Source organism: Prunus avium, chromosome 2 (genome assembly GCF_965620075.1).
Source record: "Prunus avium chromosome 2, drPruAviu1.hap1.1, whole genome shotgun sequence".
Classification (NCBI taxonomy): domain Eukaryota; kingdom Viridiplantae; phylum Streptophyta; class Magnoliopsida; order Rosales; family Rosaceae; genus Prunus; species Prunus avium.
This window is the reverse complement of record NC_142285.1, coordinates 11,545,267-11,571,452: the sequence shown is the minus strand read 5'-3', so window position 1 is coordinate 11,571,452 and position 26,186 is coordinate 11,545,267. Positions and strand designations below refer to the sequence as shown.

Below are 26,186 nucleotides of genomic sequence, written 5' to 3'. Positions count from 1 at the left end.
TTCATCAAGTAATTGAATTTTTATTTATTTATATAAAATAGTGATTAAATAGGTATTTTAGTGGGTTGAGGGGTTGACTCAAAACTCACTCGTTTATTAACCAATCAGTGGCGGGTTGACTTGAAAATAACCCAAAAATTTAATCTTGCGGATTGACACACTAATTTTCCATGCAAGTTTCGAGTCATGTACCGGGTCGTGTCGGAAATTACTACCCCTTAGAGCATCTCGATCAGACTCTTTATTCTCTCATCCTTAGTTACTTTGGCTAAAAAGAAGGAAAATTCTCCTCCACCAAACTCCCTACTTGGCTCTCTATTTTGGAGAACCAACTTTTGGCTCTCTACATGTAGAGAGGAGGAGAGAGAATTTGGCTAGGAGGAGAGAGAAAAAGGGAGAGAGAGATAGAGACATTTAAAAGGTTGGTGGGGTTGGGTTTCTACTTTTTTTATATAAATATATTTGATTTGCAGGAGAAAGAGGGAGAAGGAGAAAGAGAAAGAAAAAATAATAATAATAAAATATTTCAAATTAGCCAAAATAGAGAACATTGGTGGTGGAAATACCTTTTAAGTGGTTTGCTATAATGGCTTTCTAGCTATTTTAGCCAAATTTATGGAGACTCGTGGAGATGCTCTTACAACCATTCTAAAGCATATTCCTTGCAATGAAATTACCTTTTTCGGTGTTTCCCACAAATGCAAGCAACCTCTACGAACCAAATCAAATTCGTTGACTCCACCCGATCGCATACAATAATAGACCTTTCCATCGATCACCACTGTCCATAAATCCCATTTTTGTTTAAATCAGCAAACAGTCACAAAGCCTTAGATTAGAAAAGTAATCTAATCCAACGGTTCTCGCTGGTTATGCTAATTACTGACCAGGAAACTGATAAAGAGCTCTGCGATCGTCTCTTTACAGAGGAAGGAAACTGAGAGAGACTAGAAACCTCCTCCTAGACATAAATCTTGAAAGTCTAAATAAAACCCAAATTAATTTACCAAATTCCAATCAGAAAACCAGTTTCAGATTCGCATTTGGTCACTCGTTCTGATCCCAATCTGGGTCTCTCTATCTTTTCACTGTAAAATGCAAAAGGAACAGGCGGCGCCAAATGATCAAGAAGAGAACGAAGCTGAAGCTCTAGAGCTTGTTCTCTTTCAAGTGCCTGAATGCTATGTCTACTTGGTATAGTTCATTTTGATATACAATACCTGATGTGCCCGAATCCCTGTGTTTTCATGAATTTTTGTAGTGATTCTGTTGAAGGGTATCTTGGGAATGCAATGGAAAATGCATAATTCAACTAGATTTCTTCATGATTGTTGATGCATGTAATAGTTGAATGAATTTTTTTATCGTGTAAGTTAGATTAATGGCTGAATAGATTGGCATTTTTTTCTTTGTTGTTTTGGTTAATTTGATTATTGATGTTATAGTTAAATGAACTTGTTGGAGTGTAAACATAGGTTAATGGTGTAAATATTTAAATTTTTTGCTAAAACAAGTTGATGGTGAGATCCTTTACCATTTAGTAATTTATTGGTGCTTGTTGGGATCTATCAAGTTGTACAAAGTCATGGGTTTTAAATTACAATTGAGCAAGTAGTTATAAGAAATCGACAATGAGAGAAACGTATGGTTACTGTTATGTAGGGTTCTTGAAGTTATTTGTGATATCAAGCTAAGCTATTATATTGTTTGTGCAGATACCACCGAGGAAAAGTGCAGCTTCATACAGGTTATGCTCAACTCATAAAAATAGAAAATGTGATATGCATTTAGCAGTTTATTTGTGATTAATCTGATTTATTTGTAACTTTGATGCTTCTGTTCCACACATCGATCAATTACCTCGAAATGAAGCTTACAGTTAGGCTAGATTGTGTGAGCTTTTAAAACCTATTTTGTTGATAAGTTTTCTGAGATGGAGTTGGATTGGCAACAAATCAAAAGATCCAAAAATAGACAAACAAATGGAGATGAGTTTTATTAATCCTGAGATTGGATGCTTTTTAATCATAGAATGAACAAACAAGAAGAAGAATACTCTTCTATTGGAATTGATAACTGCTGGAACTCTTCATTGCATGTGTTGGAGTTGAGTTTGAAGTGTCTGAAGTTTATTTCAGGGCTGATGAATGGGATGTAAACAAATGGGTATGGGAAGGGATATTGAAAGTAATCAGCAAAGGAGAAGAGTGCATTATCAGACTTGAAGATAAGAACACCAGTGAGGATATTTTAGTTATTATTAGATGAAGTTGTATTTCTTCCTTTTGTAGTATGAGACATTTTGTTTCTTCTACTGTAATATGATATATTCTTACAGGTGAACTATATGCTCGGGCTTTTTTGAGAAAGGGGGAGCCTCATCCAGTGGAACCTGTAATTGATAGCAGCAGGTTTATCCTATTTCTAGTTAAACTGGAGCCCATTTTTATTGGACTGCAGAATCTTATTTAAGTTTCAATTTATGCATTTTGATTTGTACCTAGAGAGTGTCTAAATAATGTTTTTTGTTCTGCAGATATTTTGTGCTACGTGTAGAGGAGAACATTGGTGAGCTGCTATACTTGCTTCATTGGTTTAAGATCTCTTGTTTAGGGAATCCTATTAGACTATTGTTGGAACGATTCAGAGGCATTATTGACTCCTAAGACAGATCTTTCCCCATGTCCACCTTTGACACACCCAAGATTTAGTGCATGTGGGGGCTTGGTAGGTTCTTAGTAGGCTAAATGGAACTGTGTGGAGGCTTAGATTATCAGTCAATACCATTATTAGCCCACTTAGAAGTAGAGATCAAGTACCTTAAGCTTAAAAACATTCTTTTTTGGGGGGCGGACACCCACACTTGGCCTTAGTTAGGTCCTCCCTATTGATGATATTTTGAGAAGAAATGTTGTAGATCTAGAGACACCACAGAGAGGTTGTTACGACAGCAGAGTATACCAAAACTTGTGCGCATTAATATATGCATATCCATTCTAAACATGAGGAACTATGCTTACACAACTTAAAAACTTTCAAATATATTCCTAGTAGTGGGAGAGGGCTAATACTCACAAGCTTTCCATCTGTCCATAGTGGTTTGGACAAGAGTAGACCAGACTATTTTAGATGAAGAACAGTCTACCTTGAAATAAGGACGGAAGAAGTATTTTTACAAGAATGTAGAAAGCATTTGCAGATCACTGTATTAATATCACTGTGATATACAATTTCCCCACTTCTGTAAATCATTTCTCAAGGGTAGGAACTGGGATGCCTATACTAGGCTGGGATAGTGGGTGATTAGATACATATGTGATGTAGAACGAAAGAGGCCTATGCAAATCTCGATTCATTTACTGGAAGGGCACATCATATTGCAGCTCAACTTTTTAAATTAGACGAAGACATTTTCTCAGTTGGGCAGCATATACAGGAATGTATTTATTTCTGTTAGACAGGGGATCATATTTATTGCTTGAGTTGTGCTACCACCATGTGGTGATATGTCAGAAAACCATAGACAGAAGACTGACTCTTTTCCATAGAAGGATTATGCCACTTCTTTTGCTTCGTTTTATTTTACCTCTTGTATAACCTTTTAGTATTCCCGCTTTCCCAAAATTTTGTGCCTGACTCTGATGCAATTTTTGCCTTTTCAGTTAATTTTTATTTCCAGTTATTTGTCCATGTATTATTTCTCATTACTTTGAAATTTATGCAGATGGTCGGCTTCGGCATGCTTTCATTGGCATAGGATTTCGAGAAAGAACAGAAGCGTATGATTTCCAAGCAGCCTTGCATGATCACATGAAGTATGTCCCATATGTACAGTGATTACAATTTTGCCCATTCTTCATTTTCTCTACAACATTTTAGAAGTTTGTTAGGTGATTTTAAATGCATATGCATTAGAGGATGAATTTCCATCATTCAAGCTCATGTACCTTTCTAAATTGTTTTGAAGATATCTGGACAAAAAGAAAACTGCAGAAGAGATGGAGCAAAAATTTCAGCAAACTTCCTTGGTTGATTACAGCTTAAAAGAGGGGGAGACTCTTGTACTACAATTAAAGAACGTTAGTGTATCTTCATTTTCTTGTCAACTGTGTCCTCTGACCCATGCTACTTACTGGAGTACTATGATTGAATTTAATCTCTTGTTGCTGTCAACAGAAAAGCGCTGAAATTGTCAAGTCCAAGGTTTCTGAGAACAACTCACCAGAGAAAAAGGCCAACCAAAAAGAGCCCTTGATTTGTATCAAACCACCACCACCTCCCCCAGGACCACTTTCACCGTCTACTGGTCAGAAGTCTCCCACAAACTTTCCCCCAAATCTCAATCTTCAGGGGGATTCTAACCACAAAGCCTCAGAATCAACAGAAGATGATTCAAAAGAATCAATTTCTTCTGGAAATGAAATCACTCAAGATATACCAGATGATGACTTTGGGGATTTTCAGACAGCTACTTAATATGAAGTATAAACTCTGAGATGTGACATGTTATACTCGACTGCCTGAATATGTCTTTTGCCTTTGATGGTTTGGGGTTTGTGATGGTTTAGATTTTATTTACAACAAAAATTTAATTGATGTGGTGTATATTGTTACAAACTAACTAATGTGAAGTTACTTAGAAAGCGAAATTGTGCCAATCAGAATGATTTTTATCTTATTGTAGTGTATTTTTTGGCGGTCGAAAAGATTATGTGTTTGGTATTACACATGAGTAAGATGCTGGATTAGTTGAAATATCTTATTACATGGCCTAACAGAATTATTGGGCATAATCCTACCATCTGTCGCCCAAGGAATCAACCCTAGAGGGGGGCAAATAGGACTAATGCAATTCAATAACAATGGAGAATATAAATGAAGTTCTCCCGATAATAACTGTCGATTATCTTCTATCTATATATATAAAGCAAAAGGCAGAGAATGGTGAAATATTCAAAATACCTGAAAATGCCCTTGGTTAATGCAAATATTAAGAATTAAAATTATTAATTAAATGAGGATAATATGGTGAATTCACACTTTTTCATATTTAAAAAAATTAAAATTAAAAGAAAAATTAGATAATGGATCTTATTTTTATGGAACACAACTATCCATTCTCTTTTTTTATTCTAAAATAAATTTAAAAAATTCTTAAAAAAGCCTCTCGCAGGCGTGAAAGCGCGTGCTGAGAGGCTAGTATATATAAAGCAAAAGGAAAAGAATGGTGAAACATTCAAAATACCAGAAAATGCCCTTAGTTAATGCAAACATTAAGAAGTGAAATTATTAATTAAATGAGGATAATATGGTAAATTCACACTTTTTCATATTTAAAACAATTAAAATTAATAGAAAAATCGGATAATCGATCCTATTTTTATGGAAAACAACTACCCATTATCTTTTTTAATTCTAAAATAAATTTTAAATATTTTTTAAAAAAGCCTCTCGCAGGCGTGGAAGCGCGTGCGGAGAGGCTAGTATTTATAGTGCATAAAAGGAATCTGCCCATTTTTACAGATATAACAGCTGTTGGATTTGGAAAAACTTTATTTGCATTTTGAATTCTGATTTGGAAATCTGAATTAAGCCAAGAGTGCAGCTGCTGATTTTGGAAAAGCTTGGTTATATTGATTCATTGATATATGTTTTTCCTCATCTTTGAAATCAAGCAAAAAGCCTGTTTGAAATATATGATATGGTTGTAGAAGGTGGTCATTCAGAAGGTAACCGTTTATACTGCATTTACTATTGATATTAAAATCCTATAAAATCATGTTTTATTATTTGAGGTGTAAGGAATAAAAGCCCCCAAAAATTATCTTGAGAAAATGAGTATTTGAAAAATCCATGAACTTAAAGTAGCATAAATCAGTGAAGATGCTAAAACAAAAGGTGAAGCTGAAAGTTTCACAACACATGAACTTGAAAATTTTGATTTTTTAATAGGCATGGTTATTTGGCATGATATTTTTTGTTGAAATTTAACTTAATCAGCCAAGAGTTACAATCTAAAGATACGTGCATTGATGCTGCCATAAAAGAGTTGAAGGGGCTCATTTCTTTTATTAAGAATTATAGAGAAAATGAGTTTGCATCAGCTATGATTGAAGCTAGAACAATTGCTTATGATATGGGGATTAAGCATGAATTTTCTAAAGAAGGTCAAAGTCATAGAAATGGGTTCTGCCATTTCGTCTAAGCAGAGGGAAGAGAGAAGGAGGAGGGGGCGGGTGGGCGGGTAGGGGAAGGCAGATAGAGGGTTAGGTGGGTTTTCTGGGCTTGGTTTGAATGTTCTTGTTTTTATTTTAGTTTTTTGTTTGTGTTACTTTTTTTAAATTTTTTATACATTTGATTTTAAAATTTTAGCTTTATTAATTTTAATTTTTTATAAAATAATACAAATTTTTAATTGTTTATTCGTCCACGTGGAGCTATGAATGCCATGTCATCGTTTAATGGAAAACTTAACGATCAGACTATCGGAGGTATGAAAGTGGTAGTAAAATCAAGGTTTAGGCATGAGACTGAAACGAAAAAAACTTTAGATTATTATAAATAAACCCAATCCTAGACATGTATTTATAAAAAAACCCACATACTATTTAAACATAGAAACACACCCAAAATTAACCCCAAAATCAATAATTGTATATTTTTTGGGTGTGTTTATAAATGGGTTTTGAGTGTGTGTAATGATGGGTTTTGGGTGTGTTTATAAAGTGTTTTGGGTGTTGGGTTTTTTTATAATTTCAGCCCCATTTTGGGTGTTTTAGTGAAACTCCCAAAAAACTTTGTGTAGCAAAGTTTGAATTTCGGGTAACTTCCGGGTAGTAAAGTAATATTTACCCTATTTTTTATGAGAATGCCAATGATGAGATAATACAATTAGTTGACAAATCATTTGGAGTCAATTAATTTTTGTTTTTATTTTTTTTGGGTGTAGTGGATATGGCTCTTTCTTCACTAAAGAGTAGGTTTAAACAAATGCAAATAAATGAAGGTATTTTTGGGTCTTGTTTAATTCAAAGAAGTTAACTTCATTGAATGATAATGAATTGAAAAAATGTTATGTGAATCTTGAAACTACTTTAGAAATTGTGAATTTTCTTATGTTGATGTAAGTGATGTGTTTTTAGAGTTACATGTGCTGCAATTGATCTTACCAAGAGAAGCAAATACAACAATTGAAATTGTAGAGTTTGTAAACAATATGGACTGTTTTCCAAATGTTTTGATTGTCTATAGAATACTATTGCATCTCCAAAAAGACGCTTTTCAAAATTAAAATTATTGAAATCTTCAATGAGGTCGACCATGTCACAAGAAAGGCTAAATGGGCTAGAAATCTTATGCATTGAAAAGGATAAGCTAGAAAAGCTTGAATTTGAAAGCATAATTGAGGATTTTGCTTCTCAAAATGCAAGAAGATTATTTCAATAATACTTTTTTTTTTTTGTGATTTTGTTGTTTTTTACCTTTATCTTGTAGGTGGTGCTGCTCCTATTTTGCTTTAGCTATTAAGGATGCAAAGAGATTTCAAGTAGGTTGCTTGCTACTGTTTTGCTTTGACTATTAAGGATGCAAACAAATTTTTGTTTTGCTTTGGTTGTTAAGGATGCAGAGGAATGTCAAGTAGGTTGCTGCTCTTCTGCTTTGAGTGTTGAAGATGCAAAGAAATTTGAAGTAAGTTGCTGCTATTTTGTTTTGGTTGTTAAGGATGAAATGAAATTTCAAGTAGGTTAAGGAAGGCTGTTAGTATGAAATTGTGTTGGTATTTCCTAAAACTTAAGATTGGAAGTGTCATTTAGCTATACGGTTGACGAAAAATTGATGTCTCTGATTTCCAGAAACTGCAGGATTAAAATAGCTCAGCATCCCCAAATTCCAAAATTGTGACTTTACACGTACGAGACATTTGATTTGAAGGGTAAGACATGGCATTTCTCATGCATACATGATAAGAACGTTTTTGGCATTTAATATGATTTTATTTTCATGATTTTCTCTGATCTTAAGTCAATAAGAATCCCTTTAGAAGTGCATCTCATTTAGGCATATTTTTCAATATCTTTTGTTTATTCTTTCTTTCTTTTATTATAAAATTCCTACTTGTCTTTCAAGTATTTTGATTGAAGATCACGTTGGTATTTCCTTGTGCCTCAAGGGTAATCTTCCTTTGTATTGGAAAGTATTTTTGATTGGCAGTCACTTTTTTAATCAGATCAATGTGTCTAAAGGGTTGGGATAGTCTTGGAATTAATTCAAGAATATTAGGAATCTTTGATAAAGTGATTGTGAATATCCTACTTGGAGTACACGTGAGTTTTATACATAGTAGCGTAGGATCATATCATTGATTTTATGTCAAGCATTCAATTGTGGAGATTGTGTGTTGAACGCAGGTTTTCTTCCTTGTGAAGAAAATCACTTAGATAATAAGGCTTTGTCTTCTTTCTTCATGTAGCTTTCATGATCATATTTCTAGTCCATAATGTTTGGAAAGCTAAGTTTTTATTTGAGATAAATCATTAAGTATTCCATGTTTACTTGGTGATTTATCAAATACTTTTATCATTCATATTGCATTCATTTGCATTAATTGGGGACTCATACGATTAAGGGCACCAAGACCGTGGTAGCGGTTTTTCTCCGGTGAGCTTGAAACAATCGTGACCAGTATTTCGTTCAACATAGAGAGTGTTGAAAAATCATCTCGTGACAGAAGTTGAGTTACGAAGAAGTCTGTAAACATTATCTAGAATGTGTCTAGGATAAGTATGTAAGTATTTCTTGTAATCATCGTTCTATAATGATTTTTTTTTTTTACTGAGGAGTCCTATGGATTTTACCTAGAGAGGGGATTTTACCACATAAAATAATAAGTGTGTGAGTACTTGTAATCATCGTTCTATAGTGGGTTTGTTTTGGATTGAGGAGTCCTGTGGATTTTCCCCATAGTTATTATTATTTATTGATTTAATATTAAATTGGCCTATTCACCCCCTTTAGGCATTTTTAGTCATTTTTAGTCATCTTACAGGTAATTTCAAAGGCAGAGATGAACTGATCAAGCATGTGGAAGTGTTAGCTTTTAAAAATGTAGTTAGAATTTGATAATATTTGTCTTTTAATCTTTACTCAAATTACATGACCATTTTGAAGAAAAAGAACTGATTGAATTGTTACAAGTATTTATCTTATTTATGCATTAAGTTTGAATGTACCAGGCTTAGCCTCATATTTTGAAATTTTTATTTATTTATCTTGAATGTTAAATTTGCCACCCTAAACTGGGACTAGGGTTTTTTTTTTTTTAAAAAGAACTTTAGACTAGGAAATCTTGCCTTCATTTTATTTCAATTTTTGAGGGTGGGGTTGAGAGTGTTAACCGAAAGAGTTGGTAACTAAAAACATAAAATCTGGCTAAAGGTAAAAGTCGATAGATTATTTACATTGAAAACAAAGGATTCTTTGTTTTTAGTCGTCTGCTAGAAACTCGAGGATTCTCCCATCTTGTTTATAACTCAATAGACGATTTAGGTTAAAAACCAAGAATTAGAAAATAATGAGAGAGTTTAAATCCCAGCATATTCAATCAGCTATTCCACTAAACCAAACCAGAATCCAACTACCGAAGGAAATAAACACGCCAAGAAAAGACAACAAAAACTCTTGTTATAACTCTTTTGTGGTAAAATTCATGTACCAAGTGTACGTATTCTCCGTTTAAATAAGGGTAATTACAGTGAATGAATCGTATGCGATACAACAAAACAAATCAGAACACATGCTATAAACCTAGAACTACAAAGTTACAACCCTATCCTTTGGATAGCAAACAATGAAAAATGAGGCAACCAAGAGAGAGAGAGACTCTGAAGCAGCCCAAAGAATAACATATATTACAGAAGAAAAAGAAAAAAGGAGATGAAAAAACGAATAGCATCACCTTCTCATCTCCTTGGGGGGTCCAAGATAGCATTCATTTCTATTTGTACAGGGCTTAACGCACTCTGGTTGCCAAACCTCTCAACTTCTCTTGCAATCTGGACATCACAAGGTCTATAGTACTGATACAGAAACTTTACAACAAAGCGAGGAGTGATTGCTGCTATGGTGATTGCAAGCAAACACAACCAAAATGATGCAGTCTTTGCGACTTCAAAAACGGCCCTGTCAAATTATTTTGGAACTGCAAAGATTAGTATACACATATGCAAGCATCATACATTATGGATGGAAAATTTCAGTTTGATGCATGTATGGAGCTTCTCATAGTACAACAAACTTGGTTTTGTTGGCAGTTGTAAGTTTCTGACTGGAGATGCCTATTTTTAGTTCGAAGAAAGAAAAAAAAAAATTGTTGATGGGTATTTCTTAGACATGGTTTCTGCACTCTTTTTTGGAAGAATGACAAAAATTACCATGTTCAACCACAGGCTGCTGGTTATGAGCTCATTACATACCTCAGTCAGAAGTTCAACACCTATGACTTAACCTCAAAAGTGTACCAAATGGAAATAAGTAGTTCATGTAGTGCATGAATAAAAACCATGATACCATACTTCTGACAGACAGGTCCCTAGAAATTAGTCAACCAATAAGTGCTATTGTCTACCAACCCTAAACAATTCTGCCCTAGCTAGAAGAAAATGAACTTGCCCAATTACTGCCCGCACTTCTTTATGGAACCACTGCTTCAGGTTTCTGAAGCCCCCAAGGGACAGCAGATGGAGTGACTTGAGACTGTTACTGGAAATAATTTAGAGATATACTAAGGTAAAATCAATTAACCCAAATGTCACTCTACCTAGATCCAATAAGTGGAAATAAAAGAAAACAAAACCAATCAACCCATGTACTTTGAATAAATAATTTCTGGAAATAATGGTTACTTTGGGAATAAATTGTGGAGGCATGAACTACTACATTTTTATATGAGATACAGATATCGTGCCTGCAATGTAAGGAAAACTTCCACCGAATTCTTTGTTGAAAATAGTAACCCATCATGAGACAACTAACTTAATATTTAGTTTTGTGGTGCATTCTTTATTTGCCTCAATATTGTGAGCTGTTTGCACTTGCACTATTTAAATGAGCCACTGAGTTCGAGAGGCATCTTTACATGCATTGTGTGACATGAAATGCAACATAAATGCTTGCCACTGCATCTCATAGGGTGCAGTAGTAATATAAATGCAATTATGCTGGTGAAAAACGAGAGTATATAAATCTGATACTACTAAATTAGAGGGCATACCAGTAGCCAACGAGTGAAGGTAAAGCATCAATGACAATGACACAAATCCAAGTCGCAATTATAGATCCCCAAATGGCTGCATGTGTAATCCACGTCCACCGGATGACATCCATAGCCAAGTGCAAATTAACCAAAATTACCACTGAAAGTGTCCAAAGATCTCCAATACTTGATGTATCAATGGTGCTGCCCCAATATGCAAAGAGAGGGATAAAGAAGACGGCCAGACTTTGCCACAATGTGTCAACCATTGTTAGCCAAAATAGTTTTGAGTTGTAGCATTCTTGTCTCTGACCAGCTCCATATAGCTGAGGATATGTCAGAAGGGTCCTTCTACTTAGGTCCTTGTCAAGAATCCCAACAACAATTGTGGGTACTGCAGTGTAGATTATAGAATACAACATGCTGCTCCATTCAGTGATCGCAGTTGTCAAACTAAAAGAAGTAAAGAGCACATACCTACAGAAAACACATGAAATTTAATCAGATAAATGGATAAGCAAGGATTCATAATAATTCTTCTTTCCTTCATTTTCCATGTAAACTAAAACCTATTATAACTCGCATCAAGATTCAACATCAATTATAACAAATGACAATCTGGACACAGCGACCTAGGTTTGACACAAATAGATTTAAATCTGACTATCTTCACCTCGTAGGTTCAAGTTCAAAAGTCACATCAGATTCATAACCAGAAATTAGCTTATGGCTTTTAAAAATGGAACTAGACAACTTTTGGCCCTTAATGACCGTGACTCCATATCTACATAATCATGAACAATCTTCTGTCTAGTATTTTGTTTTCTTTCGATTTATAACTTCAAAAAGAAAAACCAACGCATCTCAAGACCTTTTCAGGCTGGAGGAAAAGAACTTAAGTCTGCACAACAACCACTGACAGTGACCTTGGTGGCGTGCATGAACTGAAAATTTATCCAACAAAGAATTACTCACCAAAATAAAATAAGCACAAACACTGCATTCCTGTAAAAATTGTATAATATCATATAGCCAATTCGCTGGTAATTCCAATGCCCATGTACCAATAAAAGGGGAACTAAGAATCTGAACTGCCCCATTGCAAAATCTGATGCCATTACAGCTTGTCGACCTTCTTGGCCACTGATGCCAACTCCCACATCAGCCATTTGGATCATGGAAACATCATTAGCACCTATCAATATTCCAAAAAAAATTCTACCATCAACACGATTTCCCAATGAGACTGGGAATAAGATCTTGATTTTGGTGTTGGAAGTATAAGATGTTTATTTAAGTGAAATCAACAGAAGAATAATTACCATCCCCGATTGCAAGTGTCATATCAGCAGTCCTGTTCTTCACAAGGGCAATAATTCCAGCTTTTTGCAATGGAGCCACTCGGCAACAAAGCACCACAGAACAGTTACTGGCTAAGTCAAAGAGCTGCAGTATGAAATAAGTTTGATCAGCATATAAGACATCACTCAGATCAAAACAAGCATACAAGACATCAACAAGAAGTTTAGAAAACTAAACAGATAGGTCTAGGAGCAATTACCTTTTCCTCAAGTTCGCTATCAAGAATATAAACAAGGCTGGTACCATCAATAATTAAAGCTACTGGAGTCACACCATCTCCAGAACTTCCTCTGGCGGTGTGTGTATCACCAGAAAACATCGTAAGCTTCTTAGACATGAGTACAGCATCCTCTAAACTCCTTCGACATGAATCCTTAGAGCTGCTGTTAATTATAATCTGAGTCATCTTTCTTGTTAGAAGCTTTGATGAGTAGCCAATGGATATGGCTGTTTCTTGCTTATCCCCCGTCAAAACCCAGACCTGAATCCCTGCTGTTCTTAGAGACTCTATGGCTTCAGGCACCCCCTGTTGTAGTTTATCCTCAATACCAGAGGCACCTAGTATGATGAGATTGTTCTCTATGTTGCCAGCAACCTTGCGAAGTAGAGCAGCCCGGCCAATTAAAGCAGTACTTGCTGCCTCAAAAGACGAATGCCACTGCTCGAATTCTGAAGCACTCAGTTCTCTCATCCCAACAACAAGCGTTCGCAAACCCAGAGAGGAGTAAGCATGAATATGGGCTTCTGTTGCTCGTATTATGTCCAAGTTTAATCTTCTGTCTATGACACTGAACATGGTAGTGTCAGCACCTTTTACAAAGACTTTGAAGGTCTTATCACGGCACCCCAATATAACCGACATTCTCTTCCGGTCACTATCAAATTCATGCAAACCCAAAACATTGAACCTGCACTGCCCATGAATGGGAAATTATGAATGAGATAACTAAGGTCTTTACGTCTCAAAAGGCAGTTCAGTATTAATTATCATACTGTAATCACAAGGTTAGACAAGCGTGCTCATGCAATGCCAAAATTATCTATTTATAGATTAATGTATTTATATTGATGAATAAGCCAGCTAAGAGTGTCAAATTACCTTTGCCTTTCTCCTTGGATATCAATAACTATATGACCAGAGGTTCGTTCAATAAGCATAAAACCGTAGGCAGCAGCAGCATAAACCAATGCTTGTTCATCTGGAGACTCCCCTTGGTAATCTACTAATTTCACATTTGGATCCGACGTATCTATAACAAGAGGCACTATAGTATTACAAGCTGCCAATGCAAGGAAGAACTCATGCGCATGTTTGCCTTCATTTGTGTCCACTCCACTTCTTAGTAATTGTAGAAGCTGTGGGTCAGCCTTCACCTTCATCTTTGGCCTCAAAATCTTCCCATCCACTGATACCAAACAAGAGAAGTAAGAAATTGGAAATTACTAAAACAACAGAAAGTTTTTTTTTTTTTTTTTTTGAACCCTAAACCCTAAACAATAGAAAGTATTATTCAGAAGACAATATAATTAAAAGCACAGATTTATTACCTTGAACAGAGTACCCCACTTGATCCTTTCCCAAATCGCTTGTCGCATCATTATAATCTACTCCCCAAATGCTTGCACATTGAAATTCCATTTTATTCTCGGTAAGCGTACCAGTTTTGTCTGAGAATACATACTTAATTTGTCCTAAATCTTCATTGATATTCAAAGCTCTGCACTGAAATCTTGCATTAGAGGCCTCATCATACATTTGAGTATCACGGATCATGAAGTATGCTTGACCCACCCGGACAAGCTCCATAGAAATGTACAAAGAGATGGGGATCATGACCTGGAATACAATGACGGACATGAGGAATGCGAAAAGAATCTCTAAACCCCATCCATAGTACTTATAATTGTCCACTTTCCCCTCATAGTAGTCCTTCTTCCTGTAGAAGAGTATGTCATCCAACTTATCATTGTGGCGTCTCAACCAAACAGCAGCACACAGAGACACAACTGTACACAAAGAAACAAGAAACCCCGAGAGTATGATGATCTCTATGTTCATACGGGTCTCGAGACGACTCCTCTTGGATGGGGCTCCAGAGCTATTCAGCATAACTTTGGTCTCACGACCAGCATAAACAGCAACCCCGAGGACCCAACGAGTATTCTTGAGCTCACAGCCTCGAAGTACAATGTTGGAGGGTCCTAATGACAGTCTCCTGCCATCAATTTCCATGAATCCGTGAAAACCATATATATTTCTATTGGGGTTTTCACACTTAATCAACCCGGTAATCTTCTCCTTTTCAGGCAACCTGGAGAGGGTTTCTTGTTTTGCATACCGGGTCTTCAAATTTGATTCCCCATCTAAATTGATAGTTTGCACATAAGCAACCCCAGTTGGGTCACTCGTCGAGAGCAGTACCATATCACAAGGAATAGCTTCACCTGCTTCAATTTTGATGATTTCACCAACTCGGATACCCTTCCACTTTTTTAATTGAAACTGATTATTAACCAAAACTGATGCCAACCGATTGTTCTCAATTCGGTCAGACCTATGCCGCCTATAGTCCTCATAGACATCCTTAACTGCAGTAACGAGCAAGACAAATGCCAGTGGCAAAATAGAAACTCCCCGACCAAAAACCGCCAGCTGGGGGAGCTGATTGAGCACAGCAATCACAAGAAAATATATGTATGCTACCCTATGAAACTGTTCAAACAAATTTCTTGGCAAAAAAGTGATAATTGAGTACTTTGCCGTCCTTATTGAATTTCCAGAAAACTCAAACCTCTCGTGTGTCTTACTAAGATCATCTATATAAATGTTCCTTACATCATCTTCATTCATCTCCTTTTGGGACATGCTGAACCCTTCAGAATCAGCTCCTCTCGATCCATACCGTACAGGTTTTGATCCGACATCACCAAAACTCACTTCCCGGACAGAATTCGTGCCAGAAGCCCTGGAATGAATCGAAGAAATGCTTCTCTGTGAGGAAGAATTGAAGGCGGGTTCAATGTTGAGGGAATTCTCAGCTGGGTTTTTAGAATCCATCCCAGAAAACGATCCAGAGTGACCGGAACTGGGATTTACAAAATCAGAAAAGACAGGTAAAGTAGGGAGCTCTTGCGTATTTGGGGTTCTTGGAGATGGGATCAAAAGAGGCCGCTTTGAGGTCATAATCTGAAGAAGATCAGATCAGAGGCCTCTTGAACAGCATTCAGTCAACAATCATGAAATTCAAGAAATACCCAGATGCCAAATCCAAACAAAATCACAATATATTACAACAACAGCAACCAAATCGAGAAAACAAAACAAACCCAGAAATCAGTACAACAGATATGTGCAAGAACAGGAACCCAACTCACTAGTCAGCTAGATATGCAGATATTGTACATGCAAAACTTGAGAGTGAGAGTCAGATGAGCTTTGGTTGAGCTTACTCGCTTGCAGACCTCGGCATTTTACATGTAGAGGTGGATGGTCATGGTGTTATAGCTGTGCTTCAATGGAGGTTGAAGATGAAGCGTGTGATACAATTTGAAAGAGACTAATGAATTGTAAAAGGTCAAAGGCATGTTAAGCATTATAGAGTTAGAGGAAGGGCGGCTATTACAATAAATGAGGAAGAAGTCGTATTGGGTGGCGACAGCGAACATATCAAATTCAAAAATGTTAGAAAAGTCTTTGTTCTTCCAGAGAGAGAGAAAGAGAGAACAAAGCCAAGTACAAAGACAAGAGGAAGATAGAGAGAGGTTGTTAATGATGCTCTCTATTTTCAAATGTTCTAGAAGGACTGCTATGGATTATTAATTTAAACTATTGCTTAAATCAATATTGGGTATCTGAATTTGACCGGATGATCTTTTATTTTCTTATTAGACGTATTGAATACGAGAGTCAGAGTGAGAAAGAGAGATTCAGACCGGATGATCTTTTATTTTCTTTTTAGACGTATTGAATACGAGAGAGAGAGAAAAAAAAATAATTCTAACTATTTCGTTCATGATCATGAATCAGAATCTTAATCTGGTGTAATTAATAAGATATAGATATTGAAGTTTTTAATCTCATAATTTAATTAGAATGCTGCTAAATAAATCTTAAAATTAATTGAATACACCCTATGATCTAAGTATACCATAATATTTTAATCAAAATGCAAAATTAACTAAGTACACCCTATGTAACTACCAAAAATATCCTTCGTACACCTTAATACACTCTATCACACAAAGTAAAGAAACAAAATCAAAAGCCTTTGTAAGGAAAAAATAGAAACATATCCCACCAATAGTCAGTTCCTCCCGCAACCACAAAGTAAAAGAAACCAAATGCCAAAAAGTTTTATTCAACTAATAGCTTGTATACCTCAAACGCCAAAGTCTTACCTGCACAAAAACCACAAAATTAATTGAACCAAACAAAATATCACCTCAATTGCAACCACAACCACGTCTCTAGAAAATGATCTTCATGTTTCTTGTACAACATCAGTATCCTTGTCTTTATTTTCAATATGTTGCCAACCATCATCTACAATAAGGAATCATGGAGGCAAGACAATAATTCAAGTTTAGTAGATAAATAGAACAGAGAAATAGCCTCTTACAAGTTTCAAGGCAAGACAATAACTCAACGCAAGAATCAATTCAAGTTCAACGTAGGACCTTCGAACATTCAATGACACCTCCTTGCCCCCTCCGCCAGTGCTTGCTGTTTGATTATGGTTGAATATGTGGCAAGTAGGGTGTACTTATTAAAATTATATTTGTTTCACAATTCAATATATCTTTTTTGGTCATTTCATATTAGGGTAAATTAGTAATTCAATAAATAGTTTGGTAGTAGGGTATACTCAGTTAATTTTAGGGTTCATTTAGCAGCACTCTTTAATTATGATTCGAATCCAATAATACATCAACTTAACAAATTAAATCAATTTTAAATTGATCTTTTCCAATGATGATCTAATTCAATATATAATATAAATTTTACTTCTTATGTATGTTTGCTTTTTTGGAGAATGGTGTAGTGTGTAAAGAGTTTCTTTACTAAAATAAAAGGTACAAGTTTATAATGGGATTTTTATTTTTTCAAGTCTAAATAAATCTGAATCAGATCCATTTAAGTGTCCATTTCATTTGCATATTGAACTTCATGGGAATGAAATTCTCATGTCTAATCTCACGAGATGGGAATGGAGGATGTTCAATTATGTGTTTGGGAACGTTGAGGACTAGGAACTGTTATTTTATCCTATTCTCATATTTGGTTTCTCCTATTCTCATGTTTGCTTGTGTCTTCTTCTAAGACTTCTAGAGCCATTGAATTTTAATACTCTTTTCATAAATTTTGATGGGATTTTCACAAATAGACCTATTCTAACATGACATTTTATACTAAAACCCTTAAAGAGTATATGTGGAGAAAAAAGCCCTCAATTAACTGCTTGTCATTTTCTAATTGATTTTTAATGCGTTACAATTTTTTCACTTGAAACTTGAAAGTATAGCATAGAGTTTTTCTTAAGTATTGGACTTGAAGGGTTTTTTTTAATATATAAAATGTCATATTATAAAGGTTCTGTTTATAAAATGTTCAATTTTGAAACTCCACCTAATTATATTGTTAGTTTTTTATTTATCTATCTTAAATCATGTCTTTCGAGGCAAAGGTGCTGGTTTTTTGCTCCAATTACTGGAATATTTCAAATTGGACAATTTTCCCACCATATCTTTCATAACAAGGTCCTTGGGCACTGGCGGCCAATATAAACTTTGTTGTGAATTAGAACCAACTCACTCATCTTTAGATCTTGTTGTTGATGGACTTTGGACAAGACTCAATGATGGATGAGTCTTACACACACACAGAGAAAATTACCCAAGCACAAATGACACAAGTGTTTATAGAGGTTCAGCAATTTCCCTACATCCTCTTTGGTGATCCCCTTGAGAAATTTCACTAATGAAGATAGGTTACAACTTTGGTTTACACAGAAACCCCCTTAGAACACTACCCTCACAATCTGTTTCTCTCACACCCTTGCTCACACCTTGATACACTTGAGAATTCTCTCTTGTACTTGACTCACTAGTTTTCAGCTACTTCTCTTCCAACTCTCTCTAACTTGTTTTGCAGACTTGCTCCCTCTTTCCTTTAATACACAAGCCTTTAGACTTGAGAGGAGACCCTTGCTTTGTCTCCCACGTTCTGCCCTTAAATACCTGACATGGACCACAGGTTAGGCCAGCCACAAGCTATGTATTAATGGCTACATGTCCAGCCACCCTATATATATAGAATCATAGGGTAGCTACACCTTGTAACAAGTTAACAAATGTCCTTCAATGCTCCCTCAAACCTCCCAACTGATTGCCAAACTTCTTCTGACTCAGAAGTGACCCCTAGGGTCCTTGCAAGTAGGTGGGAGGCGATAGCCCTTGAAAATAGAGTTGAGAACTCGAGAAAATCCGAAACAGCACATGTTGAGCGACCGGTAGCTTTTTGGCAGAATCGTAAGCGACTGGTCGCCAGAAGATTTTGCTCCAGACTTCGAACCTGCCTAAAAACGACCGGTCGCTTGCATTGTGCGACCGGTCGCTTTTCAGACAGAGTCTTCGGCAACCGGTCGCATGAATCTGGCGATCGGTCGCTTCCTGTTCTGTCTCCGTAGCTTGTGTCCTTTATGCGAGCCAATTTTCACAACAAACTTCACATATAAGCAAAATGCACGTGACATTTTGACAATGGAAGATGTTATTTGATATGGTAATTACTTTTATTCTTACTGTCTGTATCATTCAGACCTCCGAAACAAAACGATCAATTTTGTAAGAGGCTCATAAAGCCGGAGTGATGCAAGTGCCTTGCCCTTGAGCTTTGCCTTGGTGTCAACGTACTCACTCCAATTGGTGACGGGTGGGTAGAGGGCAGGGTGGCTTGCGCTTAGTAGTTTTGGTATGGGTGAGATTGGGACATTGTCTGGTGGTCCATAATTATAAACAACTGACAGACGGTGCTGAGTTTGGTTCACCAGTACCCGATGGAGGACACTCACATACGACCCGTTAGATAATATGTGCATGAGGTCACCGACGTTGACTACCATAGCGCCGGGAACCGGTGGAACCCGAAACCAGCCGGTGCCCTCTTGGAAAACTTGCAAGCCACAGATCTTACTTTGGTGGATAATGGAGACAAGGGTTGAATCAGTATGGGGAACAAGACCCATGGCCCGATCAGGATGAGGACAAGCAGGGTAAGAATTCAACTGGAGGACATGTGCCTCTTGGTTATCACCTTTGGGGCCAGACCATTTGACATCTTCCTTGGATATACCTAATGAGGCAAGCATTATCCACGTCAGCCTAGAGGAAAGCCTTCCCAATTCTTTCTCATATTCTTCGGTAATAGAACTGAAAAAGAAAATCAATACGTTGGTTAATGCAAAACAAAGATATGCTACATATAGTACAATACGTAATGCAAAAATGTAACGAGAATGCCTTGATAATGTCAATAATATATATCAAGAATACATGTTAAAATCATGAATTAAAAATAATAATAAGTTGTGTGTGTGAGTACTGTGAGTTCCAGATTTTGGTGTACCCTTGGGGCCAAGCTTATCCAAACACCCCAGCCTAACTACCCCCACCCAAAAGAGATAGACGTTGCGGAAATTTAAAAAAAAAGAGGAGTGAGAATGATAAGTTCAAAAAAAGAAAATTAAATAAAAGTTGACTATTGGATTTTGGTTTTTTGAGAGAAAGTTGGCTCTCTCTCTCTATTGGATCAGTTCCATTGTGCATGCATAAACTTAAAAGGGAGAGAAAATGATGAAAAATTAAAAGAGAGGATCCAAAAGGAGAGAGTAATGAAAATGTATAAATGAGTAGCAGCTGAATTGATAAAAAAGAGGGAAGAAAATGATAAAAATAAATAAATGAGAGGATTATATCTATGAAGAAAATAGGTTGGTAGTTACATTAAAAAGGAGCAAAAATGATCAAAAAGTAAATGAGAGGATGCAGATCTATCAAGTAAGAAGAAGTTTCTGTTTTAGTACTTTCATCATAGTTTTGCATTTTGGTTCCTCATTTATTAATATGTTTATTTTTTCTCATACTCAGCAGTGCAATTTTGTTTTGTTTGTTTGTTTGTTTTTTTTTGTTAGTGGTTTGTGAGTGAGGTTTCCTCCTTTGAGGGTCAAGGTTTGAGTCCCTTCAACGACACAAAATCTTCTATTTTTTAAGGATGAAGGGTAGCTGAGTTGGTCCTCGCGGTTGGCTGACAATGGGCGGCGGCAGTTGGCCAACGATAGGCTGCGACGGCAGCTAGCTGTGGCGGTGGCGGTAGCTGGCCGACGGTGGTGGCCGCTGGCCAGAAAGGGACTTGCCGGTACTACTTTTAATTATATTATTGTAAAATTAGTGTGTAATTTTGATAACTTTTAATTACATTATTGTACAATTAGGTACTACTTTTTGGTCTTTGGCCTTATGCTAATTAGATGGAAAATGATGGCTCTCTCTATTGGATCAGTTACATTGTGCATGCATAAACTTAAACGGGAGAGAAACTGATGAAAAATTAAAAGGGAGGATCCAAAAGGAGAGAGTAATGAAATGTATAAATGAGTAGCAGCAGAATTAATAAAAAAGAGGGAAGAAAATGATATAAATAAATAAATAAGAAAATAGGTTGGAGGTTACATTAAAAAGGAGCAAAAATAATCAAAAAGTAAATGAGAGGATGCAGATCAAATAAGAAGAAGTTGACAATTTCATTAAAAAGGAGCGAAAATAAATGAGGAGGAGCCAAAAGAAGTTTGATTCAAAATGAGAAAAAAATGATGAAAATGTGAACTAATACGTTAAAGTTCAAATAAAAAATAAAAAAGAGACACATGCTTTAAAGACTGTTTTGTTTTGTTTTGTTTTTTTTGTATATACTACGAGGTGTCCTCATACCTGAAGGGTGGGATTAATCCTCACTTGGGGTTTGGCTTACCTCTGGCTACAAAGTGACAGGACCCGACCCGAATTCCCCCTTGGAACCTATGACGAACCTTGCTTCCCGTTCGACATCTACCCGATGCCGGACCCACTTTACTAAAAAGTCTTGTAGCCCTAATTTAAACAGATAAACAGTTCGACTTCTGCCAAAATTTCGGTAGAGTCTCCCCTATAGTTGAAACAATTCCCAAATTTCAATACTTGCAAACAAGTACATAAATAACCCCAATTTCCAGCATGCACAAGGGAATGGCACACACAATAGCTAAAATTAAGGAAATGGGCCTCACGGCCTCTACCCAACTCAAACGAGCAACCATAGCAACTAAAGATTTAAGTTTACAACCCGAGAAAGAATAAAGATAGAGAGTGATAGTATGTAACACCCTGTCCCAAAAATGATTGTTCAATTAATTATTTATTGTGAAATTACATTTTTGCCCTTGGGTGTAGGGGCACTTTAGTCAATTTTTATTCAGGAAGAATTTTGGGGGCTATCAATCTTGAAGAGATTGATATTGTTGTGTGAATCTATATTTTCTCATACTGAAGACTAGTGTTGATGTACTACTATGGTTCAAGTGAGGAGTTGTACGGCGATAAAGGATGCCATGAAGATGAAGACCTAGAAGAGCTAGCTGCCATTCTCATGAAGAACCAGTTGAGGTGCATTTGATCCCAAGTGAGTGGAGTTGCTCTGAGGTATAAGCTACCACTTAGAGAGAGTCTAGGTGATTTTGAGCTTGTATGGGTGCCTTTGTATTGAATTCCTTTTGAACATAGTGGATTGCTTGGTCGGATTGATGACCCCCAATTTTTCCGAGTGGTGGGTTTCTGGGTAACCATGTTCTTGTGTCTTGCTTGATGAATATGTGATTGAATCCATGTTTCTACAAAGTTCCTTTTATTTATACTTGATGTCTATTGGATTGCGTTCCTCTATATGTTTGGATTAGAGCACACACTTAGGTCACAATAGTTGTTGCTAGCAGTGGGGGAGTCATAGCTTGACAAATACTTATGAGTACGTAGGTTGTCACATATTCATGCTCTGTTTTGCAAGATAATTTACTTGGTTAGTTGTTAAGCTCATAATTTCATACATATACATGCCCTATTTACTTACTTCTTTTGCTTAGTTTCTTAGATTTCTAAGTTATTTGCCTCCCTTTGTGTGTTTTGTAGGCAAATAGAGCAAGAGAGCATAATTCATGCAATTCAAGCATGTTAAGGCCTAATTTGGATGAATGGATGAAGAGCTTAAAAGACAAACTCATTTTGGCTACAGCCCCCTGCCAGTCCAGTTCCGTAGGTCATATTGCAAGCTTTGTTTCAACAACCTACATAGCTCGAATGAGGCCACATTCTTCATGAAAGTTGTTCCAATTGGTGTGTACTATAACATATCCAAAATTCAGCCCCATTGGATAAAGCTGGAGTCCGTTACCTAGCAAACACAGAACCATGCTCAGGATGGATCTTATCAGCGCGGAAAATGAGTTAGCAATTTGTTTCGGCCTTAACTTCTTCCTCCGACCTTGGATTGGCCCAAATAACATATGGCTGGAAAGAAGACATTCTGAACTTCAATTTCGAGTGCTTAAAGTCCTAATTTGATTAAGAGAAGCCCAAGTTGTAAGCCTTTGAAGTTGCTGGTCATGCTGACCTCAGCATGTGCTGGTTGGATGCTTGGTCATGGTGAGCTAGGTATGAGCTATCATTTCTGGTTGGAAGCTTGGTCATGGTGACATGAAGATGAGCTAGGGCTGCTGGTGGGATCTATTGGTGAAGTGCATCAACCAATTCAAGATTTTCTAATACAAGTGCATCACCCAATTTAGATTTTCTAATACAAGTGCATCAACCATTTCAGATTTTATAAAACAAGTGTTGTATGCATTAGCCATATTGAATTCAGATTTTCACTTCCCCATAGGCCTATAAATAGGGAAGTTCTCTAAGCTTGTAAACACACCCCAAGGGGGGGAGCTCTCAAACACTTCTCTAGAGCTCCCTTCCCTTCTCTCCCTCAAATTCTCTTAATTTTGCTTTCTAGTTCTCAATTCTAGCTTTCCTTATGTTTTCTTAGTTGTAATTTATTTTTCTTGTAATGTACATTCTTTCTTAAGTATTCAAGTTTAATTAGTTTCCAAGTTTCAATTATGGTTTTTGTTCTTATTCATTATGCTTATAAGTTAATATGCTAGTTTGAATGATTGATCACCATTTAGGCTTGCATGTTAGCTATCTTGGTTTGAATTAAGAGTATACACCATGCTTTAATTCGAATTGAACTATGAATAGGAAGAGTATGTATGGACATTCGACAACAGGGATTAGATACATGCTTGGTTGTTTAAATTGTTCTTCTATGCTTAATGGGTTCCTAATGCTTAATTTTAGGTTAGACAACAAATGATCAAATTAGGGAATTAGGAACACAAGGTTATGACCACACACCATGGCTTAATCATACTTTAGCTAGAATCAATCCATTAATCTAAATTGAACTTGGGAACTTATTTGCTTCAGTTACTTATTTCTTTCTTCCTTGTTTTATGTTCTTTGTTTTTGTTTCTATTTTGTGTAGGGAAACTAAATTGGATCATTCAATCACCAATCCTCGTGGGATCGACCTCGCACTTACATACGCTATACTACCGAACGGCTCGTGCACTTGCGAGTATCACAAGTTGAGGATGCAACTGAATCCATTTTGGTGCAGCTGTTGTTAGAAATGTGCCCTAAGAGCCAATACATTTGATGTAATCTCCTTAGAATACATTTCGTATATGATAAATAAAGGGCAGTATTATTTTGTTATCTTTTATGTCGTGTAAAGAAACAAAAGTCCAGGGTGTACTAAATAAGTGATAAAGTAATCTAAAGAAGTTTAGATTCGGGAGACCTTTAATCTCTAACTGTAGTATCCCAAAATGTTCCTAATCATAAGGTTATCAAATGGGCATTGATAAACCGTCAAGATTGGCACATACTATGTATGCTCAATGATGAGGATGGTTGGTCTCAAACCATTTGTGTAGTTGACACTAACACAAGTATGTGGGTGCTCATTAGTGAATGAGTACACTGAACGCGATCAACCGCAGTTCTCGTATGGAGTATTTATCTATATGTCAAACGAGAACTTATAGTTGCAATAATGCAAATTAGTCCTTAGACCTGAGGCATCATGGTTGTCTTGTGATGCGTTATTGATCTTTGATAACTCACAAAGGCAAGTCGTAAAAGATTTTCCTTATGTGTTATTGGGATCTCTTAATTCATCATGGAGATATGTGAATGTACAATAAGGAATCTCTACCTTTGATGAGAAAAGGAGAATGTTTCAAGATATGATTCAGTGAATCTTCGGCCGAAGTACTTGAACATGATTTAGAAAGTGTTTTAATTATGTTCTATTGAATCATATGAGGTTAATCATATTAGGGGTTTGACATTATCAATCCGTACCCTAATAATATGATTGGAAACATTGTATAAGAGAAGGATCGTATTGCATTGCAATTCCAACTGAATAGGTTCTTCATCTATTCTAATTAGCTTGGGTAGTCATGATATATTGCTAGATGTCACTCTTGGCTTGTGGAAGTCCTAGGATTGATTGTGATCGATCCAAATAAAGGAAGAATTAAAAGGGGGTTTTAATTCCAGTTGGTTAGAAAGAGTTCTAATGTTTTCCCACTGCCTTGCTAAATTAGAACCTAATGGATCACACACCTTAAATGGTTAACTTTGAGTAATACAAATGAGAATGAGGAAATCAATTTGATTGATTTGATGTGGATGATTTACTACGTGTAAAAATGTATTTGGGCCTCGGTAATAGTTAATGAGAAGCCCAAATGATTGGGTATCAAGCCCATGGACTTAAGACACCTAAATTATGGCTTAAGTATCATAAGGCCCAATTTTGGAAGCCCAATGGGGTTTGGCCGAAAATGCTTAAGTAAAGGTATATGGGAATTGTTTCCATAAGCTCATTTACACACAAACACAATCCAACATCAACCAAATAGGTTTGGGAGATCAAAGAGAGATAGTTGTGAGTTTTCAAGAGTGAAACACAATCATCTTTCAAAGGGGTTTAGATTGAAACCAATCTTGAGGATCTTGCACTAGCATCCTTGTATTCTCAAGATACTTCTTCTCATCTCAAGGTTTCATTGGTGTGGAGACTTAGAGGCCATATACTTTTGTGGCTCACAAGGAGGAGAAAGATCAAGAGGAGATCAACAAAGGGAAATCATCAAGAGAAGACCAAAGCACAACTTGGTTCATATTATAGCTTCAAGGGTAATTAGAACTTATCCTTTCTCTTGAATTTTCATTTATGAAAAACATATCAATGTTCATGGCTTAAGATACTTGGAAGAAGTTTTGTTTTGAATTTAAACAACCACCATATTCTTCCGCTGCAATTAATTTGATTAATTTGTATGTTTAATGTTCAAATCAACTTCTTAAAAATGTTTTAAAACCAACAATTGGTATCAGAGCCATAGGTCATGAACTTGATATG

At 36.2% G+C, this 26,186-nt stretch overlaps 2 protein-coding genes and 1 pseudogene across 4 annotated transcripts; 1 reads left to right on the top strand and 2 right to left on the bottom strand.

Annotated features, from left to right (window-relative positions):
* Window positions 1-911: 911 nt before the first annotated feature.
* Window positions 912-4,678, top strand: LOC110770824 (Adaptin ear-binding coat-associated protein 1 NECAP-1). Its single transcript, XM_021975048.2, has 8 exons — window positions 912-1,194; window positions 1,716-1,747; window positions 2,139-2,239; window positions 2,339-2,411; window positions 2,537-2,568; window positions 3,725-3,815; window positions 3,968-4,079; window positions 4,177-4,678. The coding sequence occupies exons 1-8, from the start codon at window positions 1,096-1,098 to the stop codon at window positions 4,474-4,476; spliced, it is 840 nt and encodes a 279-aa protein (XP_021830740.1). The 5' UTR covers window positions 912-1,095; the 3' UTR covers window positions 4,477-4,678.
* Window positions 4,679-9,661: 4,983 nt separating this feature from the next.
* Window positions 9,662-16,385, bottom strand: ALA1 (aminophospholipid ATPase 1). Of its 3 annotated transcripts, none has more exons than XM_021975037.2 (8): window positions 16,064-16,385; window positions 14,162-15,579; window positions 13,713-14,019; window positions 12,813-13,521; window positions 12,574-12,697; window positions 12,227-12,446; window positions 11,270-11,728; window positions 9,662-10,179 (listed from the first exon to the last, which is right to left on the bottom strand). In XM_021975037.2, exons 1-8 carry the CDS (start codon window positions 16,081-16,083, stop codon window positions 9,960-9,962), a joined length of 3,477 nt encoding a protein of 1,158 aa, XP_021830729.1. In that variant the 5' UTR covers window positions 16,084-16,385; the 3' UTR covers window positions 9,662-9,959. The 3 variants fall into 3 exon arrangements, with proteins under 3 accessions (XP_021830729.1, XP_021830730.1, XP_021830728.1); XM_021975038.2 differs by having other exon boundaries at window positions 15,989-16,384; XM_021975036.2 differs by having other exon boundaries at window positions 14,162-16,385.
* A 2,171-nt stretch (window positions 16,386-18,556) lies between these two features.
* LOC110770822 (gibberellin 3-beta-dioxygenase 1 pseudogene) lies at window positions 18,557-21,963 on the bottom strand (annotated as a pseudogene).
* Window positions 21,964-26,186: the final 4,223 nt, after the last annotated feature.